This window comes from Galeopterus variegatus, unplaced genomic scaffold (genome assembly GCF_000696425.1).
Source record: "Galeopterus variegatus unplaced genomic scaffold, G_variegatus-3.0.2 Scaffold6657, whole genome shotgun sequence".
Lineage (NCBI taxonomy): Eukaryota > Metazoa > Chordata > Mammalia > Dermoptera > Cynocephalidae > Galeopterus > Galeopterus variegatus.
Window position 1 is genome coordinate 76,319 of NW_007732768.1, and position 20,988 is coordinate 97,306.

General features: G+C 43.1%; 1 protein-coding gene across 1 annotated transcript in view; it reads right to left on the minus strand.

Annotated features, from left to right (window-relative positions):
• LAS1L (LAS1-like (S. cerevisiae)) overlaps window positions 1-6,308 on the minus strand; it is a 20,981-nt gene extending 14,673 nt beyond the window's left edge. Inside the window, exons 1-7 of the mRNA XM_008591114.1 lie at window positions 6,006-6,308; window positions 5,125-5,250; window positions 3,865-3,934; window positions 2,976-3,057; window positions 1,830-2,111; window positions 1,463-1,509; window positions 510-619 (exon numbers count right to left, since the gene is read on the minus strand). Coding sequence (XP_008589336.1) covers window positions 510-619; window positions 1,463-1,509; window positions 1,830-2,111; window positions 2,976-3,057; window positions 3,865-3,934; window positions 5,125-5,250; window positions 6,006-6,196 — 908 coding nt within the window. The 5' untranslated portion in view covers window positions 6,197-6,308. The remainder of the gene's footprint in view (window positions 1-509; window positions 620-1,462; window positions 1,510-1,829; window positions 2,112-2,975; window positions 3,058-3,864; window positions 3,935-5,124; window positions 5,251-6,005) is intronic.
• Between the last annotated feature and the right edge of the window lie 14,680 nt (window positions 6,309-20,988).

The window sequence follows — 20,988 nt, forward strand, 5'->3', positions numbered from 1 at the left end:
AGGGGGGGGGGGGGCTCATGGCCATACTAAGAGAGGAGGCACTTGGTATCTAGGAGCCAGGTCCTGAGAAGGCCCCTCCTCTGTCCCCCCTACAACGACTATCCAGGGGATGCTGACACCCTCCAACAGCAGTTCGAAAGAAAACACTAACAGTGCCCACCATATATCTTTTAGCTCAAAGTAGAACAAGGGCTAGGCAGCGAGGTTGTAGGCTCAAGGGCTTTTCCTAGTTGCCAAAAGCTCCACAGCTAACCTGACAAAGAGGAGTAAGGCTGGCCAGGGAATGGATGACAGTGGACATTCCTGCCTCTGGCCATCTAGTGACTCAAAATAGGCAAGGGCCAAGGGCAGAGGGTCATGTAGAATGCAGGGTCACCTTGTGGGGGATCAGGATTACCCCTGGGATTTCCTACAGCAGAGGTTGGCAAGCTAGAATATGGAGATCAATCTCAGTGAGGTTGCCAACATCTAACCTAGAGTTGGTAGCCCCCAATTACCTAGTTACAAACCTGTTCTCCCACGATATGCCCTTGAGTTCTGCCAGGATGCATTCTACACGTGGGGACAGGATATTCCACGCCTTAATGGCCTGAGGTAAATACCTAAATTTCTCCAGCACCTACGCAAAGAAGGTCCTATTAGAAGGCTGGTTCAGCCAGACAACCCACCCCCACCCCTGTAGGATCCCTTCCCATAGGACCTCTCAGCTTTGCCCTTCAGGGGATAGGGCAGGGCATGCAGGTGTAGGCCCATACCTCCTCTATTAGCCCTGAAACCAAAAATAACCTGACCCTCAAATACCAGACTTTCTCCTCCTCTTCCCACCCCCATCCCTCTACCAAATTCCCTGTGGCTCCCAATCACCAGATACCACAATACTGAGATGTCCAATAGGGGCATTTGGTTGGATATGGAAAGAAACCCTTGGACTAAGGGGTGGCAATGGTTATTGAAGAAAGAGAATCAAGAAACCCAGGTTCCAATCCTGGTTCTACCAACTGTATATATGACCTTGAGCCTGCCCCTTCACTCATCCATAGCTTCGATTTCTTTGTCTGTGAAAAGGGAGGGTTGAGCTAAATAGTTTCTGATCTACCTCCGTCCCTAAAACAGCACCCCTCCAGCTCACGTGATCTGGCAAAGTTCTTGGGCCCCATCTGTTGGTCAGCTGCAGGACTGCAAGGCTATGCGACTATTCATTCCCAGTTGTTACCTACTACCCAGTGGGCCAGATTTTCCAGTTAATCATCTCCCTTCCATCGGTGTGGAGGACCACCCAATTTGGACTCTGCTCCTCTTGTCTCCTTCCTAGTTTCCCTCTCTCTTTTTCCTGAGAAATTCCCTCATACTTTGTCACTTTTCTTTCAAATTCCTTCTCAAGACTTCTCTCTCAGATAGCTGACAAGAGGGAACAAATGGTTGGGGCAGGTGAGAGCACGCTAGGTCAAAGGCACTTTCTTACCTTAAACTGCTCCTCTTCGTATGATACCAGCAGTTCTCGGGCTCTTTCTGCAAACAAAATGGGGAGACATATAGGGTGGCCAGCCCAGTCCCCTGCTGGGACGCTGAGACCCTCTCACCTCATTTCTTGAGTTGTAAATTGGGAATTAGAATTCCTTCCCCTCCTACTCCACAGGGCTCAAGGCAGAGGCAAATGTGATAGCCACTACAGTATGGAAACTAGCCAGGAAGATGATTTGTGACAGTAATTTTTTAAGCTAGGACTCATAGTCCTAGAGGAAATGCTGAGCCAGGGAAGTAACCAGTGCTAAACCTAAGCTTGTACTTTCTAGGCTCATGGGCCCTTCTCTGCCCCCAAGGATACCTACCATACAACTCTTTATGTCTCGCAGTCTTTTCCAAATGAGAATCCACCTCTTTGCTGCCTTTGCTGTCTTCATCATCCCTGACATCCAACTTTACACCTTTCCCATTGGCCTGAGGCTCTGGTCTCTGTTCTGTGATGTCATCAACGATGATGTTCTTATCTTCTTGGTCCTCTTCATCTGTCTCTTCCCTGTCTTCCTCCAACTCCCAGGTCTCTCTCAGGCTGTTCTCCAGTTGGCGGCACCAGTAGGTCTTCTGGAGCCAATCCAGGACAAAGTAGCAACCTAGAGGAGGGGAAGAAGACAGAAGGGGCAAAGGAACAGCCGCAGGTGAGCAGCTAGCAGGCCCCCAGCCCTCTCAGCCCCAAGACTTATCTTGTGAGCATTATGGGAAGGCCCTAGGGAAGAAGCTTGGTTCCAAGAAGGCTCAAATCTCAAATATCCAGAAGCAGCCCCCTGTTCTTTGCTTTCTGTTGCTCACTGGCACCTTTCTTAGAAAAAACTAATATTGGACTTAGAGATGGGATGCCAAAAACATCAAGGGGCTGGTAAGTGGGACAACTAGGACCCAGCCCCACTAGCTACATGGCTTTGGCCAGGTCTCTTCTTTTTTCTAGATCTCAGCTTCCCCATCACAAAGGGCTAGGCTAAATCATGGGTTCTTAATTAGGATGGGGTGGGTGTCTAATGAACTCCTGGGTTCATGACACTGTTGATATCTCACACCTCTCAACAATCCCCCCCTCCCCCAGAATGACGTGGGTGAGGCTAATGAGATACTATCTCAGGAGCAAATTAAGGGGAAACCAAAATACTCTGTAATCAAGGTATCAAAACAGGATCAGAACAGTGCCCTGCCAAGCCATATTGGAGACTGAAGCAAAAGGAGAAATCAATAATACTAATCCTGTTTTTATTTAAACTTTTGACATTTTATTCATTGTGGATTTTTCCACATTAAAATGTTATTTACCTTGATTACTGAGCTTTTGACATCCCCTTAAATTTTGTGCCCAAGGCAAGTGCCTCACTTGTCTCACCCTAATCCTGCTCCTGACCCCAGGTGGAAACCCAACCCCTCTATCCCCAGTGCCACCCAGCCCAGGCCCCTGGGCTTAACTGAGATAGGCATACCCGCTGGGGACTCACCTCTGCGGCAGTCATTTATATGGGGCATTTTTTTGTGGGTCAACTCATGACGAAGTTCCACAATCCATTCTGGAATGTCCACCTGATTGTAGGGGAGGGTTTGAGTACAGAAATTAGAAAATATTAAAGCTGGAAGGGACCCAAAGATGAATTGTCTTTACCACCCATCCCCCCATTTTACAGATAGAGAAACTGAAGTACTAAGAGAAGATTCCAGTCTTAGTGGCAGAGCAATGATTCAAAATGAGGTTCTTTTTTACTGTTCTGTGGAGGTGATTCTTGAAAATCAGAAAAGGAACTCACTTCCCCCAACCACCAACCATCAACCACCCTCTTCCAACAAAGAGATTCCTGTGAATGAGCATTACCAATGAACTTTTCCAGCCTCCCTCTGCCCTGTCCCTCTCCTTGAGTACCCTTTACCCCTCATTCCTCCCACACCTCCTCCAGGAAGCTTCTCTCCATGACTAAGAACACACCTGCCTTCTGGGCCTCTACACACTTCACATACTCACTTAGGGCAGGAATGTCTGGCATCTTCATGCTGCTTGGCTAAGCTGTCTCTTTCCTCAGACTGTCATTTCCCCAAGGGTATGTGCTGTGACTGCCACCTCCTTCCTGTCCCCACCCAGTGGTACATTCGGGCTCCTCAGCTTCACTGGGCCACTCCCAGGAAACTGGGCAGGCCAGGTCCACTGAGATACCACTCATGAGCAAGGGAGCAATTCTGCTTCTTTTAAGCTCGAAGCTGAGGCTTGGGGTTCTTGCTGGGCTTGGCTGGTAGTGATGGGATGTGCTAGTCTGACTGTGTGCCCACATTACCCCATGTCCCACTTAGTGAGCCCTCCTGGAGAGAGAAAATTGAGGAAGGCCACTTTATCATACGCACCTCCTGAGCCAGGAACCTGAGGGGGAGCTTGACATACTTAGTCTTCCTCTCTGAGATGAGATTCACAAACCTGGGGTCAGGGGAGAAATAAGTGGTACAAGCCCAAGGAACTGTTTTACACAAAACATCTTGCTGAGGTACTGACACCCTGTATTTCCACAACCATTCCACTCACTGTCCTGTCATTATGGCTGGTGTCAGCCAGAACAGAAATGATTCCATCCACTCCAATATTTACTGACAGTCTGCTCTGTACTATAGCCATACAGATGAATATGACACTGCTCTGACCTTGAAGAGTTCAGTCTAGGATAAATAATCATGACATGATATAACATATTATGCTAGAACATATGTTATTATTATTATTATTATTTTTTAAAAGATGACCAGTAAAGGGATCTTAACCCTTGACTTGGTGTTGTCAGTACCACGCTCACCCAGTGAGCTAACCGGCCATCCCTATACGGGATCCGAACCCGTGGCCTTGGTGTTATCAGCACCACACTCTCCCGAGTGAGCCACAGGCTGGCCCTAGAACATATGTTATAAGTGCTAGAACAAAGGACTACATCAGATGATATGGGGAGCACAACTAAATGATGGAGAAGGTAAGAAGAGCAAGGGAGGACCTCGAGGCAGACAAGATGAATACTATGAGATGAGCAAAGGCTTTGACAAATGAGAAAACTCAGTAGCAACATTTTTCTTGATGTGTATGAGACAGCTAAAAGCACTATGAGTCACTCTGCCAGTCAGTAACTCCGAGCCCATGTTCTCCACTTCCACAACTCAGCAACCTTTCAGTGTTCATGGTGGAAAGAAGGAGAAAAGGATGGTACTAGGTATAGACAGGGATAGGGTTGGAAAATCCACATTAAATTACGACCACGGATATCGAACCATTCAGAAAAGTTCTTCTGGGTGAGGAGTTAAAAGGCAAGAAAAAATATCAGACTGTTAAAAGCCTGAAGAGACCCACAGAGATCACCAGTTCTGACCAAGACACACCCCCCCCCCAATCCCAAGAGGGAAAAAAAAGTGGAAAAGAGAAGGCTTCCAGGAAAAGGAAAGAAAAAGAGAAATGTGTTGACAAGGGGTACCAAAAGCTGCCAAGTCAAGCAATCACAGGCTGACCCACACTCAGGGACACGCAGGGCTTTTTGCTTCAGGTAGCACCTCAAGTATTATCACATACTTAACACTCCCCTACCCCCATCGCCAAAGCCAACCCCCACCCCTACCCCATGCAGGTCTTACCTGACCAATGCCATGCCATACAGCAGTTTAAGTTCATCCGTGCCCAAGCCACCAGTTACATCCACGAGCTTACAGCGTACCAGGTCAGCGGTAGAAGCCACTGCCAGGGGGAGTTCGTTGCCTAACCTAAAGGGTCACAGTCCAGCACCATCATAACGGCCCCTTACTCTGGTCCACCTTCCACCTCAGAACCTAGGTTGTGGTAGGCTATTCCCATTATATACTGGTTCAAACGTGCATGAACAGACACAAAATAAGAAGGTGGGAAGACAGAGGGTAATGTCTGTGGGATCCAACAGTATACAGAGCATGAACAGCTGGCTAGGGCACACACAGGACACCTAACTGCTGTACTGTCAATCAACAGTTGTGTGGACACATCCCATTCTTTCACCCCGAAACACTGAACCGTTTCTGCTAGAGAAGCCCCTTATCACTTGTTAGTCTGCCCCCAACTCAGTCTTAACAATTGGACTGAAACACCCCACCCAAACATGGTTTTGCAAGCAAGACCCCTCTCCATCCTCCCTAATTCGAATCGGAACTCCACCCTAGGGTGCTAACCTGCTCCTTAAGTCCTGGCTCAGGCTCCACTGGTCCCTCCGGGCCCTCCCCAAGATGGGAGAAGGTCACTTTTCGGAGGTAAGGGTTAAACCTCACAGATATGACAAGAGAATTGTTAAGACATATCCCCTTACTTTCCATCCACAACCGGGATTAGTACAAGAGCTTGGCTGTGACTTTCTCCCAGGCACTTGGGAGAAGAGCAACTTTAGGCAATTTAGGGTAAGACTGGAGAATACAGCCTTATAGGAATTTGACAAAGGAAGAGGTGAGGCCCCACCGGCATGCAGGCAAAAGGGCTGAGCCCACCGCCTTACCTGCTCCTCCACACGGTGATGCGGTTCAGCGCGTACCGTTGCAACTTATGGTCGTCACAGAACAGATAGACCATCACCTGGTCCCATTCGGCCCTGCTGAGCCAGGCGACCACGACGCCTTGGGCCCAAAGTGACGAAGGTCCTTTCCCTCCGACGTATTTTCCGTTCCACGCATTCCACATACGATCCATCTCCCGGGGACCCAGACCTGACTCAGGCCCGGATTCCTACCAGACACTGAGATCGACGCCAAGCCCCGAGCCGCGGTGCTCCGCGAAGCCTTCAGATCAATGTGCTACCCCACTCCAATCCGCCACCGTGCCAGCAGCCAATGGAAGAGCGTGACCCAGACGCAACCCTGCCTTCCAGCGTTAGCGTGGCCAATCGGAACGTGAGGGTTGGGAGCCGACCTTAGCACAGGTCGGGTTATAGCCCGGCTGGCCGGAAGTGTTTTTTTCATAAAGCAACCCCACCGGCAGCAAGTGTTCAGCCTCAAGGTTCCGCTAATTTCCTGGTTGCTAACGGGCTCTGTCCCAGACCGGAAGGGGCGTGTCCGGGCTACAGGAGGAATTTTATTTTGCGCCCCTTGGCGGGCAACAGAGGGATTGTGGTTGTCCGGTGTACTTCCTACAAAAGTGCTTTTAAGTATGCTTTTATTGCCGTTAATCAGACCCTAACCCAGGAAAATACTATGGACACTGAAGCGGGACTACAGAACACATATCTAATATCTAAATAGCTAAAATTGGGTTTAAAAATCGGCTTTCTTGGCGGGTACCCAGGAGCCCTGCCCTCTAAATTGGTACCAGCCTGTTACTGCACAGTGATATGAGTCCTGAGTGACTGGGATGAGAGTTATCTTGAGAGTATAGAGACCTGGGTTCTAGTCTTATCTTAGTTTTGCTACCGTGAGGCCTTAGATAAGTCTCTGCCCTTCTTTGAGTCTCAGTTTTCCCATCTGTATAGTGAGAGTTTTAGACTGGTCTCTAAATTGTCTTCCATAGCTGAAAACTGTAAGATTTTATTCTGCCAACATTCCACTGCTATGTTGGTTTCAACGTCCGCAAAGCTATACTTAGTTTTTCTGCATAATTCCTTGAGATTTGGGGGTTCTGGGGGGGGGGACAATCTTAGAAAGTGTTAAAGAAAAAAATATTCAATGATACTTGTAAAAGCAGGGTAAGGAAGACTTTTTAGGACCATCGTAGTAGGTATAAGGACCACTGAAACAGGGTCTTGCAGTGGGGAAGAGAGATTGGGCTCAACTCCGAATACAGCTTGAGCAAGTGTATTATAAAGGAATTTATAGCCAGGGAGCAGTGTGGGGATCAGTGGATGGAAAATTACTAAGAGGAAACATTAAGGGTAAGGGGGATTCTAGCTAAACCGTCCTAGCAATATTCTTGCTGAAGACAAGCCAGGGGATCAGACATCACCTGAGGGATGGCAGGGATTTGGAACCTGACCAAGATGGGGGCTGGCTAAACTGACTTAGCAGGGTTCATTTGCTAAAACTGGATTTTACAGGAAGTGCACGGATGGGCCTAGGAGAAGGTTCAGAAGCCTGACTAAAGTTTGGACAAGCAAAGAATCTTTGTCAGAAGCCCTTCTGATTTTATAGGTTGGCTAAAATGTGTTTAGGACAGAAGTTATCTTACACTCTAACACTTGAGAGAGAACTGTTGGTAGCAATCTTAACAGCATTGCTGTGAGTGGCTCTTTTACACCTTACAGCAACAAATCTCAATTCATTCTCTGAATGTGCATTTTTCTCCACCCAACTTCTCCTAAGGTGTAGTCTGCCAATGGTTCTTGAATGAGAGTTACTCTGTCCTGAATAGCCATGCCAACTAGTAGGCAGGGTGTCTGCCAGAAACCAAATAGGGTCTTAGCTGTGTGCAGACAAAGAAGTCAGGGAGATGGCTTATATGATTCAAGATACAGTCCAGTCAGAGGAGCTGCCAGGTCTTCAGGAATCATTCATGCACATTTTGGGGGTTTATAGGCTACTAATTTGGGGTAGTACTTTTCAGGTAAAGACCCCTATTTTCCACTTTTATTTCTGTATGGAACTGAAGGTCTCCCTATTCCATGTGTTCCAGGAAAACTTAGCAAAAGCACATAACAAGAGCACCATGCCTAATATGTGGCTAATAAGGCCTAAAAACTAATTTTTTTTTTTTTTTTTTTTTTTTTTTTTTTTGGTGGCTGGCCAGTATGGGGATCTGAACATTTGACCTTGGTGTTACAAGGCTGTGCTCCAACCAACTAAGCTAACTGGCCATGCTCCAGAACTATTGAGAATTAGGAATTAGTAGGTCAAATGTGTTAAAATAGTGGCAACTTTGAGGGAGCACTGTATTCGTTTCCTGTAGCTGTTATAGCAAATTACCACAAACTTGGTGGTTTGAAACAACAAATTTATTCTCTCATAGTTCTGGAGGCCAGAAGTCTGAAATCAGTATTGTTACTGAATTAGGCTCTTGGATCCCAAAGTCATAGAAATGAACAATGCACTGTAGTAAAGCAAGCAATGCTTTATTAAAAGAGGAGATAGACTTATGCATAATGGGGGTAGCTACAGGAAAGCTCCCTAGGAGAGCTGTTCAGGGTCTTCTATAGGGAAGGGGGTTGAAGGTTACAGGCCAGCATCACTGCAGGTCGTCCATTCTGTTCTTCCTGGTTGCTTCATGGGCACATGCTCAGTTAAGGCTTTGGTCCTTGCACCTGCTCAGTAGGTCCAAGATGATGGTGGTGTTCATTAGCATCACCACAGGAGGGTTGTTGTAGTGGTCACCTTGAAGCTTTGTGTGCATGCAGGAATTCCTAACTGTTGTAGCCTGGAAGATATAAGTTTTACTGACAGATTAAAGGACAGGCTAGAGTCTAATAAGGTATGATATTGTTTCCTTCTGAAACATAATTTTCTCTTCAAGTTTCCCCATTTTACTAAAGATATTTATGACAAGACTAATTTATTTGTAAAATTAGTCTAGTTTCCAGCCAGGTTATTTGCACAAAGTTCAGCAAGAATAATGGTTTATCATATAAACACTTTTTGAAGTGGCTTTGTTGAGACTTTTATAAGGAATCTCAGATTAGCCCTTCAAAAGCCTCTTGGGTCTTAGGAAGCCAAGCCAAGGATTTGAGTTACTCTGATTATCTGCATGAGTTGGGTGAATTCCTCTATTCTGGAGGTCCCCAAAACATTGAAGTTCTGGCCTGTCAGAAAGTTACATTCTTTACTTACCACAAGGTCAGGAACCTTGTAATCATGTAGACAAGGTATCAGTCAGGCCAGTCTTCCCAAGGGGCTTTTTATTGGCTCCATAAAAAGGTCAACCTCAATTTCTTAAGGCGGTGTGGTCATATCTGAAAACATGATATTCCAGTCAAAGCCTTGGTAAAATAACCAGTGTTCCTAATTGTGTCCTGTTACAAGAAGAACAAATTCTTATTGAACTTATGCAAATAACTATATTGCCATAAAATAAGAATACTCATGAATAGTTTCAAAATCCTGGAGGGATCAAGTAGAGAGAAAACTAAATGTTTCAATTTTTGTTCATAAATGTGTACTTTAGCAAGCTGTTATGCCTTAAAAGGATTTCTTAAATCTGGAAAATAAAACATTAAAAGAACCAGCAGTTTCAAAATAAAAAAAAATTGTAAAAACCCATAATTCTTTTTATCAGTTCATTCAGTTTTATGTAATTAACTTTTGCTGTTTTGACCTTGGTTAGCAATTTCACAAACCCATCAGTTTCTTCAGTAGAATTTTGGGAATTCAGTCCAATGGTATGAACTCAAAGTTGTCAGGAATCTATCTATACCTATCACAGTTTTTTCCATGAAATTTTTCAAAGATGTAACACTTTAAAATTATAATTGAACCAAGATTGTGACTGATAGCATTTATATCAAGACACAGATTTCTAAAAACCTTACACAATTTTGGAACACGTATTAATAACATCTCAGTATAACACAAAGAAGGTCAAACGTTATTTCTTGTTTTGACAATGTTTCCCATATAGTTTAATCTATCAAATAAGCCAGTTGGTTTTAATACCTCTCTTTTTAGATCCTTGGAATATCTCAAAGTCAGTTCAAGTCAAAAAGACTTAATTTTTGGAATTTGGTTTTGGGAAGTTAATCAAACAACAAAGATTTGAGCATCTAATTAAATAGGATCATAAATTATTGTCCCAACCCGCGGGATAGTCAACACAGATCCTGGAGGGGGGAGTGGGAATGGGATGGAACAAGAGAAATTGAGACAAGACAGTATTCTGATCAAGTCTCGTTTATTGTTACAATCAGGTTTCTTATATAGAAATGTAAAAGAGGAAGAAGGGAAAGAAAAAATAATAAGGCAGGGGTCGTTGAGAAGTTTTCTTGGAATCAGCACATCATCTCGTTCCAAGCAGCAGAAGTTCAGCTCTGAGTGCAGCTTACACAGTTCTTGCGGTCAGCCAAATAGATCTTATCAGCAGTCAAAAATGAGGGCATGCAGTTCTCACGAACTTGCTGGGCCGTAGCCTCAGCTCTTTCCGTGCTCAAGCCCACCGCTACTTCCATACCGGGAAGTCAGCAGTCTGTCCTATTTGGCTCCTTAGCTCAGGGGGTCATCGTGAGGACACACAGTTCCCCACAAATTATTATAAAATAAAACCAAAGTGACAAAAGATTTTAAAGCACAGAGCAAAAGTAACTGTCTTGATAAAACATGGAATAAGTTTCCGAGGCCAATTACCTAAAAGAAAAAAAAACTTTCATAATTTTCTACTAAGAGCAGTTAAGTGCTTTCAGGAAATCTGGTTGTTTCTATGTAGGAGAGCAAACTCTAGCTTTCTATCAGAGTACTTTTGACATTAAAGCTCAGTTTTTAGAAAAGCTTTGTAGTGGATTGAATTATGTTCCCCCAAAACTCCTTGAAGCTTGAATTGTGTCCCCTAAGTTTTATGTATTTGAAACTTGGCCCCCTCTGGGACTGTTAAGAGAGTGGAAAATCCTATTATGGTAATTGAAAGGTGGAGCCTTGAAGAGAACAGTGCCATAGTGAATGGATTAAAAATGGTGGTCAGGGGTGTACTACTGAGGATTTTTAAAGGAGAGAGAGGAAAGTCTGTCTCTGTCTCTCTCTGCTCCACCATTTCACAGTGTGATACCCTGCCATCACTGAAGTCACTACCAAAAAAAGCCTTCACCAGATGTCTTCCATGGACTTTGGACTTCCTAGCCTCTGAAACTGTAAGCAATAAATTTCATTTTCTTATAAATTACCCAGTTTCCTGTATTTTGTCATAAGCAACAGAAATGGGTAATACAAACTTATACATAATTTGCTTTTAATTTTAGCCAATTTTTCTAATTTATTTCATAAATTTACCCTTTACAAGCTATTATTACAACTTACTCAGACTTTCTGTTTTTGTCCTATACTTCCTACTTCCTAAATAGCAAGTCAATTTACTTAGGACAAAATTCATTGCACCAGATGCTTTCTCATACAAAAATTATTCTCTTTTCTTTATCAACCTTTCTAACCACAATTACGTCTATATATCCATAGCTTTTTTCATATCTCCTCTTCTCCTACATACTTGTTTCTTTTCTCATCAGTGTTAAATTGGCCTCATTTGCCTTTCTGTTTTTGGCTGGGTTCACAACTTTAACCTTAAAAGCCTCTAGCAAAGACAAATGTAATCCTGTTTGATTAGTAAACCCAGGCAAAGATATATGCTGATGATTCAAAAAATACTTTTCATACATTCAGGAACCTTAGGATCTAGTAAATGGGAAGTCCATTTGTCAGAGCAGATTACACAAGGTCCAATTTGAGCCCTGGACATTTCTACAAAATAGATATGTATGGTTTCCCAGCCTGAAATTTGTTGTACTAAGTAGTTCCCAAAGGTCTCTAGCAAAGATTAAAGTCATGAGGCAGCAATCTTGGGTCTCCATGAATTTTATGGAAAACATCTTCTATTTATCATTTACTTTTTGTAGCTTACTCAAAAGGTGAACAAAAATGTTTTATCTGTTACTAATATTACATGAGAATCATATTTAAAAGAAGGAAACCAAATTTTACTTTTGTACCAGTGTACTTTTAATATTACAGCTAATTTTAATTTAAACTTATAAACAAATCTATCCAATCTCAATCAGTTTTGACCATACAAGATTACTAAACTTTTTCTAAGCTCTTAGAATTTTTTTCAACTATATCTGTTGGGGGAATAGAATAGTTTGGTTAGGGCCCTCACCTCAGGTCCAGTTGGGTGTGGTTTTAGCACATCCTTTGTAAGTAAATTTTGTGTGTGTGTGTGTGTGTGTGGAATTAGCATGCATGCATGCCAATGTATCTTTTTGGTTTTGTTGCTATTCTTGTTTTCTTCAGAGAGAGAGAGGGAGAGAGAGGGAGAGAGAGAGAGAGAGAGCGGAGTTTTAGTGAAACAGGTGGGTGGGCATCTGTCTCAGGCGTCTGCCTGGCACAGCCATGCTTTCCAACCTATGGCTTCCAAGGACCTTTTGACTGGTTACCTAGCTCATAGACCTGTGTGTGAGGGGTCTGGTGACCCAGCCTGGCATGTGAAGGGTTTGTGACCCAGTCTGTGAACAGGCTTGAGGGGTTTGTGAGCTCCAGACCCAGCCCTAACTCGGCAATTGGCCCAGTTGGTACAGGATTACCAGCAGGTAAAAGAGCCCAACAACTAGCATGGTCATGTAGCTAGACAATTGGCATCATGAACAGGATTAAGAGTGCTACAATTGGTGCTATGAGCAGGATTTTGACAGTAGCCCAGAGCTTTACAATATCCATTCAGTTATATCTATAACATTTCCTTTTATTTTTTAACTTGAGATACCCTTTAAATACCTTTAAACCAGACAAATTTTTCTTCTAACAAAAACCACATAACATTTTCATGCCTTTTATAACCTTTACCAAAAACATATTTTACTTTCCTCACATCCTACTTTTTAAAACATTCTGTATATAAAATCTTCTTATACCTAGCAGTCTTAATTATGTATATTAACTATAAATAACTCTAAGTAACCTTAACTTCTAGTGAAAAACCTGGGAAGCAAGCAATTTTGAACTGTGTTACATTAATATTTGAAGATGAAAACCTCTTCTAATTTCTGGAGACACGTTTTTAATTTTAACAAATCTAAATATATTTAGCTTTTTTAAAATAGCATAAAAATATAATGTTTCTGTACTGAAATGCCCCAGATAAATAATAATAAATTACTTAATTTAACATAACATGACTTTAAGATTACAAATAACTGAAAAGAATTTTGAAACTATGATGATTTCATTTATAAGCCTTTAACCCATTCAAATTTGTCTAATTTACTTATACCAAGCTACACACCTATCAACCAATATTAACTAAGGCCTTTGGGATATTGGACATAGGTCCCTTTTGCTAGCCATCCTGGGTCCCAAGTACCCACGTGGCATTCAGGGCCATGTGGCATTCAGGGAGGCCATGTGGAGCCCAAGTCTGAGGGGATCATTCACAAATGTAACATCTGAAGGATATTATCACTCCCAGCATGGCCAGGAGGCAGAGCTGAGATAAGGAGGAGACCATATTGGGTTTTATCCTGTAGCTGGTGGCCTATGTGCTGTGAACACATTATGTCTTTTGGCCTCACCATGACCATCTCTTTAGTCCTCAGAATTCAGAGGCTTAAAACCAAAGACACGCTAACAGCAAGATGTGTGGGCTTTGTGGGAAGCCCAACAGCCACTTCTCTTACAGTTTTTAGTTCATAAACAAATTAAGCAAGTATCAAACATATGAGAAAAGCAACAATTTTATGATCTTACAACATCAGAGACAGTACAAATCTGTGTTGCTCAAAAGACAGATCTAGGTAAAAAGGTTTAAATCAAATTCTGAAACACACCTGTTTTATCAGCAATTTTTTTTAAGTCACATGAAGTTGGAAAGTATGCTTATCTACTCAATGAGTTTGCATTATTTATAAGCCAATTCAGTACCATGCAGACAATACAAACACACATGTAGACATAACATACAGCTTACATTTGTATATATGAAGACATTAAAAAACACAAACAAATAAGGGTTTTATAGGTATTGTTTAAAATAGACAGATGAAATATAAAACTCACTAGTTTAAAAAGGAAAGGTGGATTTAAATTGTGTTTCTATAAGTCAAAGCTTATCTATAAGGCCTCACCCTGTTTTAGGGAAAGCAAGGTAACAAATTTACATTGAAAAGCATAAAGAATGTAAGCTTTTTCAAGGAATTTGGGTGTGTCATGTCAGGGGAGACACATTTTTAAAAAATGGATGCCAAGATCAAATAAAACCGTAGAACTCTGCCACAGTATTTATGAAGAAATATACAGAAAAGCCTAGAAAAATATTTAGAATTCTGTTCAAAACAACCAGTTAGATGCCAGAAAATTCTATTTGAGTCCCTTTAGTTAGATTGCCTTTAATCTAGTTTTTGTTCCTCAACTGGATTACTGAGCTGAGCCAATGAACAAATAGAGCAAAAACCATTCAGCTTTGGGGGCTTCAGGAGGAAGGCAGCAGACCCAAAAGGAAGTCTAGTTGGTGCACCATGGCTGCTTTTCTCATGAGGCCTCAGAGTCTTTGGCAAACAAGAGAAGCACATAGAATTTCAAGAAAAAGAAAAACAAAACCAGAGTTGCAAAGAAACTGTCTCAGGACATAGAACCAGTTGGTAGGCAAAGACAAAGGAAAATTAAAGACTGTGTCTGGGAGGAAGAGAATCAGGCAATATGAACATTTATACCAAATGTCCACCAGAATTGCTCCACCACAGACTAGTCAATGCAAATGCTTTTCATTCTACTAATCAAAATTTTGGGAAAGGAGACAAACATTTAATGATTTTTTTTTTTTTTTTGTCTGCTCAGCCAGATTCTATACAAAGGGAGAGACTGGGAGTCTGGCAGGTAAGAAAGGCTTACCATTTTGCTGACTTTCAAGTTCTAGTCTCTCTTGGCTATGGCTTCCAGAAGAGCAAGGTGGCTTGGGTATCCTGCTCACAGCAACATAACTGTAGGGGCCAAGGGAAGACATCCCCTTCAATCTCTTGGAGGTTCTCTGAAAAATCATCTGATAAACACAGCATAGTTTTATGTGACATGGGAGACTTCCGAGTGAAAAACCAAAGATATACAGAAAACTGTCCATATTTATGCTTAAGTTCTATGAAGCAGACACAGCTATCTAGAAATAATCTAATGATAATAGACTGAGTAGAGAAACTCAGCAAGGCCTGTTCAGATTCTTTTTGGACTCTCTGTGTATCATTCATTCTTCCAGGGTATGGGGCAGGACCCTTTCTGGAATGAGGGTCTTATGACCTATAATCAGACAAGGTAGTTCAGAGAATTTTTTTATGGCTTACTCCAAGACTGAAAGGCAGGTGAGTAGATAGTTGTAAGGCCTCTTTTTGTCCCACTTAGAATGGGCATAGAGGGTCACAAGGAGATGTCGAGCAATTAAAGACTGAAGGGAGGGAACCTCCTTAGCTGGGTGGTCACCAAATCCAAGTCATATTTACTTTCACCCTGAATTCCCTCCCTACCTTAAAGTACTCAACTAAATGTCTAACCAAGCAAACAAACAAAGAGAAAAGAAGAAGAGTGGGGTCCACTCTATCCTAGTCCCAATCATCAGGGCCAACCTCTACTCACTAAAATGGTTCTTCCCACAGTTGTTGGCACAAAGAAGAAAAGTATCAACTAGACTTAAGTCAGAGAAACAAAGCACAGCTGGGAGCCCTCAAAGGTGCATCCATATAGCAGAGAGGACACACAATGGGAAGCAATCCAACTGTGGTCAATCTGAGCTTGGTTACTTGAACAGCAGGAGACGGCTTGGAAAATTAGAAACAAAACATAGCTGGGAGCCCTCCAGGGTGCACCTATATAGCAGTAGATGCAATCCAACCAAACAACAGGGGAGGGCTCAGAAAATCAGAGAAAGGCAAAGAGAATTTTAGTGGCTTCCAGACTTCAAGTCACTGCGTGGTATGGGAATGAATCCCCACCACTCTCATGAATCCCATGTCAGAGGGCACCTGCTTAAGCAAAATCTTCACAGTGTAGGACTGGCCTTCCTTCTCACCTCTGCTAGTTACCCAACAGGGCAAGCTGTTGCCAGCCAGAAGGAGCATGCTTCTCACAAGTTGGGAGGAGTTTAGCTGCAGTTGTCCAGCAGTCACTTTAAAGAGGAGGAAAAGGGAAAGAAAAAAGGAGAGTAAAGAATAAAGTGTTGTCTTGTCAGAATTTAGGCCAGGGGCTCCAGGAGAGACTTATCAGCAGCAGAGACATGGGAGCAAAATAGTCCCAGCGACCACTTGCCTCTCGCACCTAGGGTCACCTCTGGTGCCTGCAGCTTTCCAAATTTTGTGGTGCAGATATTACAGCAGCACAAGTGCCATATGGAGAAAATTCCAGGACCATCCCCAGTACCCAGATTCCCCTTACCTCCTGGCTGGCTCGATAAAGAAATGTTACTGAATTAGGCTCTTGGGTCCAAAAGTCATAGAAATGAACAATGTACCCAGCAGTAAAGCAAGCAATGTTTTATTAAAAGAGGAGATAGACTTATGCATAAGGGGGTGACTAGCCTAATTCAATAACAGTGTTGGGCCGGCCCGTGGCTCACTCGGTAGAGTGCGGTGCTGATAACACCAAGGCTGCGGGTTCGGGTCCCATATAGGGATGGCCGGTTTGCTCACTGGCTGAGCATGGTGCTGACAACACCAAGCCAAGGGTTGAGATCCCCTTACCGGTCATCTTTAAAAATAATAATAATAATAATAGTGTCAAAGCCCCTGCCCCCACCCCTACCTATACAAGGGGGATAAATACAAGATTTAGGAGGATTGGGGATCCTAAGGGATTGAAGTTTAGGAGTCCAGTCCTGACACAAGCCCAGGGACCTTTAGGAACGACCCAAGCTTCCTCCTGTCTGAACTACTTCGCCCAGTTTCCAACTTAGAGTTGAAACAGCACAGCTGATTTCTGATTGGTCACCATTCCGTGTCTTTTTCTTAATCCATCCAATGACACAGTGTGACTCAATGTTGCTCTGCAGTTGACATGCTACTGTTGGAAGGCCAGAGCTTGGGGGCCTGGCATCAAGGGGCTGAGAATGGCTAAATCCTGATCCTCTACTGACCAGGATTAGGGAACTGCTCTACCTGGGGGATTGTGACCTGAGCTGGATACTACTGCCATGCCTGTTGTCACATTACCACTTCCCAACTTCATATCATTTTAATTATTTTCTTCTAAACAGGTTTATATTTACAGAATATATAAATTATTATTAACTGTATACATTTGGCTATGTAAATATTGGGGATATTTTGAATAGTCTTTTCTGTTATAATCCTCCTCCCCATCATTCCATAATCCATGTTGATTTACCATTATATATCTTTCCCTGCACATAACCAAATATTCCTATGTGTAGATGCATATATAGTTAGTTTTCCAAAAATGGGATATCATATAAACTTTTTTATGATATACAGTATATTACATTCGACAATATCTTATTGAAACCCCTTTAAGTTTTCTTGTATAGCTCCAACTCTTTCTTTCTTATTTATTTATCTATGTATTTATTTATTTATTTTAGCAGCTGGCTGGTACGGGGATCTGAATCCCTGATTTTGCTGCTGCAAACACCGTGCTCTAACCAACTGAGTTAACCATCCAGCCCTCTAACTTTTTCCTTTTAATGGCTGCATAAAATTTCCTGGTGGGAATGTACTGTAATTTATTCAACCATTCCCATTACTGGACATTCACTTTGTTACCAACATTTTGCCACTGAGAACTATGATGCAATAATGTTCTTATACAGATTTGCTAGAGAGGCAGTGTTGCAGTGCATAAGTCACACAGCTATACCTGGTAGCCCTGCTAAGAAGGGTAAAAATGCTCTTAAAACATAAACAAACAAGCAAACAAACAAACAAATAAATACATACATACATACATAAGCTCTGATTTGTACTTTTCGCCAATTTCCATGGTGTAAATACTCTTGCCATGGCCGATTTCAGGCTACCAATGTGAATCACTGAAAACAGAGTTGGGGAGAGATGCACACAATTGGCTCCAGCCTATGCGAGTGAGCTCTAGAACATCACTGTGAGGGCCAGGAGGACATGTAGTGTTTTGTTCTTGGTTTTATTTGTTAATTCATGGTCTGCACTGCACCATTCACATCTGTATAAAGGGTGGCCTTTGGAGTTGTGCAAAGCACAACTGTTTTTGGTAGTCCTACTTCCTAGTGCCCTTAAAATGATACCACATTGCCTTTTTGTAAAGCTAACCTAAGTGTACAAGGCAGAAGTTCTGAACCTTTAACGTGTGTCAGAATCAACTGGAGTGCTTGTTAAAACACAGATTGCTGACTCTCACCCCAGAATCTTTGATACTGAGGTCTGGGCTAGGGCCTAATATTTTGCATTTCTAACTAGTTCTCAAATGGTGGTGATGTTGTTTCTAAGTGATTTAGAAATACATGGCTGGGATACTCACTTAGCCTGCCTTAGGGAATAGGGGCTCAAGATAGAGTGGGATCTTAAACTTAGATGACTATTGGGTCCTGGCAGGTAACAGAATCATGTGTAGTGGCTAGCTCAGGTATAGAAAATGTTACATTTAAGATTAATTCCTTTGCTTTGAGGTTTAGGAGTAACTCCCACAACCCTCAGCCAGATTTGTGCTTTTCTTTAGAAAGGACAAATTGACCAAGGACAAAGGCGTTGGGAGAATGGGAGCTAGACAGTGAGACTGCGGAGATGGGGTTGAAATGAGAGGGAGTTAGCAGCCCGGGACCACAGAGAAAAATGTCAAAAGGGAAAGGGGTAGGGTCTATAGCCCCCTTTCTTCCTAATACTTCCTCGCCCCTATACCCTGCCATCTCCTTCAGGATCCTCAGATTCTGAGTTATTAAGAGAGCCTGCCTGTGGAGATTTAATGGCACAGGGGTGTGAGGAGGATGTATTGGCCTGCACCCAGCACTACATCAGCATAATATGGAATCTCCTGCTTGGCCTGTGAGCTTCAGATTCCTGAGAATGCTGTGACATGAATTCCACACTAGGTTACATGACACTTGGGTTCCCATACATCTTCCCCCTCAAGACACTGAGGCAGACCCTTTTCTGGGCTTCATTTGTAAAATGAGCACTTTGGGCTAGATTACAACAACAGGCCACTTCTATGAGATCTACAGTGCAAGATGAGGCCCCTCTTGGGAGCTGGTTTTGAAATAAGGGACTGAAGACATTCTTGTACATGCCAAGAGCTGGAGAGATGAGCTCGCTGCCTCCCCATGACTGATTACTATTTTGGCAGGGACTTTCCACTCTTCTCTACCATCAAGCTGGTCCCTTGTGCACTGTTGGGGGGAGGGGCGGGGGTGGGAGAGGCAGGCTGTAGGGTACAAAGCTAAAATGGATTGAGATGCTAGAAAACTGAATTTTGGAGACTCCATCTTTCTATCTCTAACATGGGCTGTGTCTTATCATGCAAAGAGTACAATAAAGCCAAATGAGGTGACAAACCTCTTTCAAGGGCATTGCAATATTGTGAGAAAAGAACTGGATCCAGAGTCAACCAGACTGGGCTTGAACCCTATCTGGGCCACTTTCCAGCAATTTGACCTTGAGCTACTTACTATACCTGTCCAAGCCTCAGAGTCTTCAGTTGTAACATCTACTGGGCTAATAATATCCACTAAACCACGGTTTCTCAACCTTACCACTATGACATTTTGGCCCAAATAATTAATTGTTGGAGTTGTTCTATGTGTTGTAGGATGTTTGGCAGCATCCCTGGCCCCTACCCACCAGATACCAGTTGCACCCACTTCTCCCCAGGTTGTGACAACAAAAAATGCCTCCAGACATTACCAAATGTCCTCTGGGGATAAAATCACCCCTGGTTGACAACCACTGCTCTAGACCACAGAGTTATTGGAAGAAATAGACATGAGAAATGCATTGAAGTTTGTTGGGCCTATATATATTTACAAATCTTTAGGCTTTTGCTTATAGAAATACAGAAGCAGATTGGTTTGTAAGCCAAATAAATGAGGGCATGGAATGGCTGGATTATGTCTTAATTTGGAGAATTGAGAAGAGATGGCTGAAAATAGAGTGACCACCCATCCCAATTTTCCAGGTCTGAGGGGTTTTCCAATGATGTGAGACTTTTAATGCTAAAACCAGGAAAGTCCTGGGTAAATCAGGATGTCACTGTAGTTCAAAAAGGCACCACCAGCATGTACTACATGCCAGGCACTATGCTGGGCACTTCACACATATTTTATCCCGGCAACAAGCCCATGATGAAAGTAATATCTCTATTTCCTTGAGGGAGAAACTGAGGCTTAGTATAGTAGGATCATCTAGTCATATCCATAGGCATTGGGGTAAATCCCTTCAAAGGAGGTGGGGTAGTTTCAGGTCTTCCAAAACCCTAGTGGGTTGCCCTGGACTCCCTTCCATCCCACTCTTAGGTCTTTCTCTCCCTGCCTTTGGCCCAGAACACAGAGGAGGCCTACCGGAATCCAAACAGTGACTTGCTGGTGATAGTATGAATGAACAATTCTGAACATATGTATGTCCAAAGTCTTCAGCATGAAGTGAGCTGTAGTGGGCCTCCTCAGAGAATGGGCAAAATCACCCCAAAGGGAAGAAGATAGTCGCGAGGAAAAGGGGAGTCCCAGGAAGATGCACCTGCAAAATTTGTCCTGGCTCCTTCTGGGCCATTACCCCTTTAGTAGGAGGAGGTGGGTTAGGAGAGGTGAGTGGAGTGACTCAGGGCAGGAAAGAGACAGCAAATCCACAGTGCCATTCTGGAGCTCAGGTTGCCTCAATGCACCGTCATTTTCCAAAAGTCTTCAACATCTCATCCCAA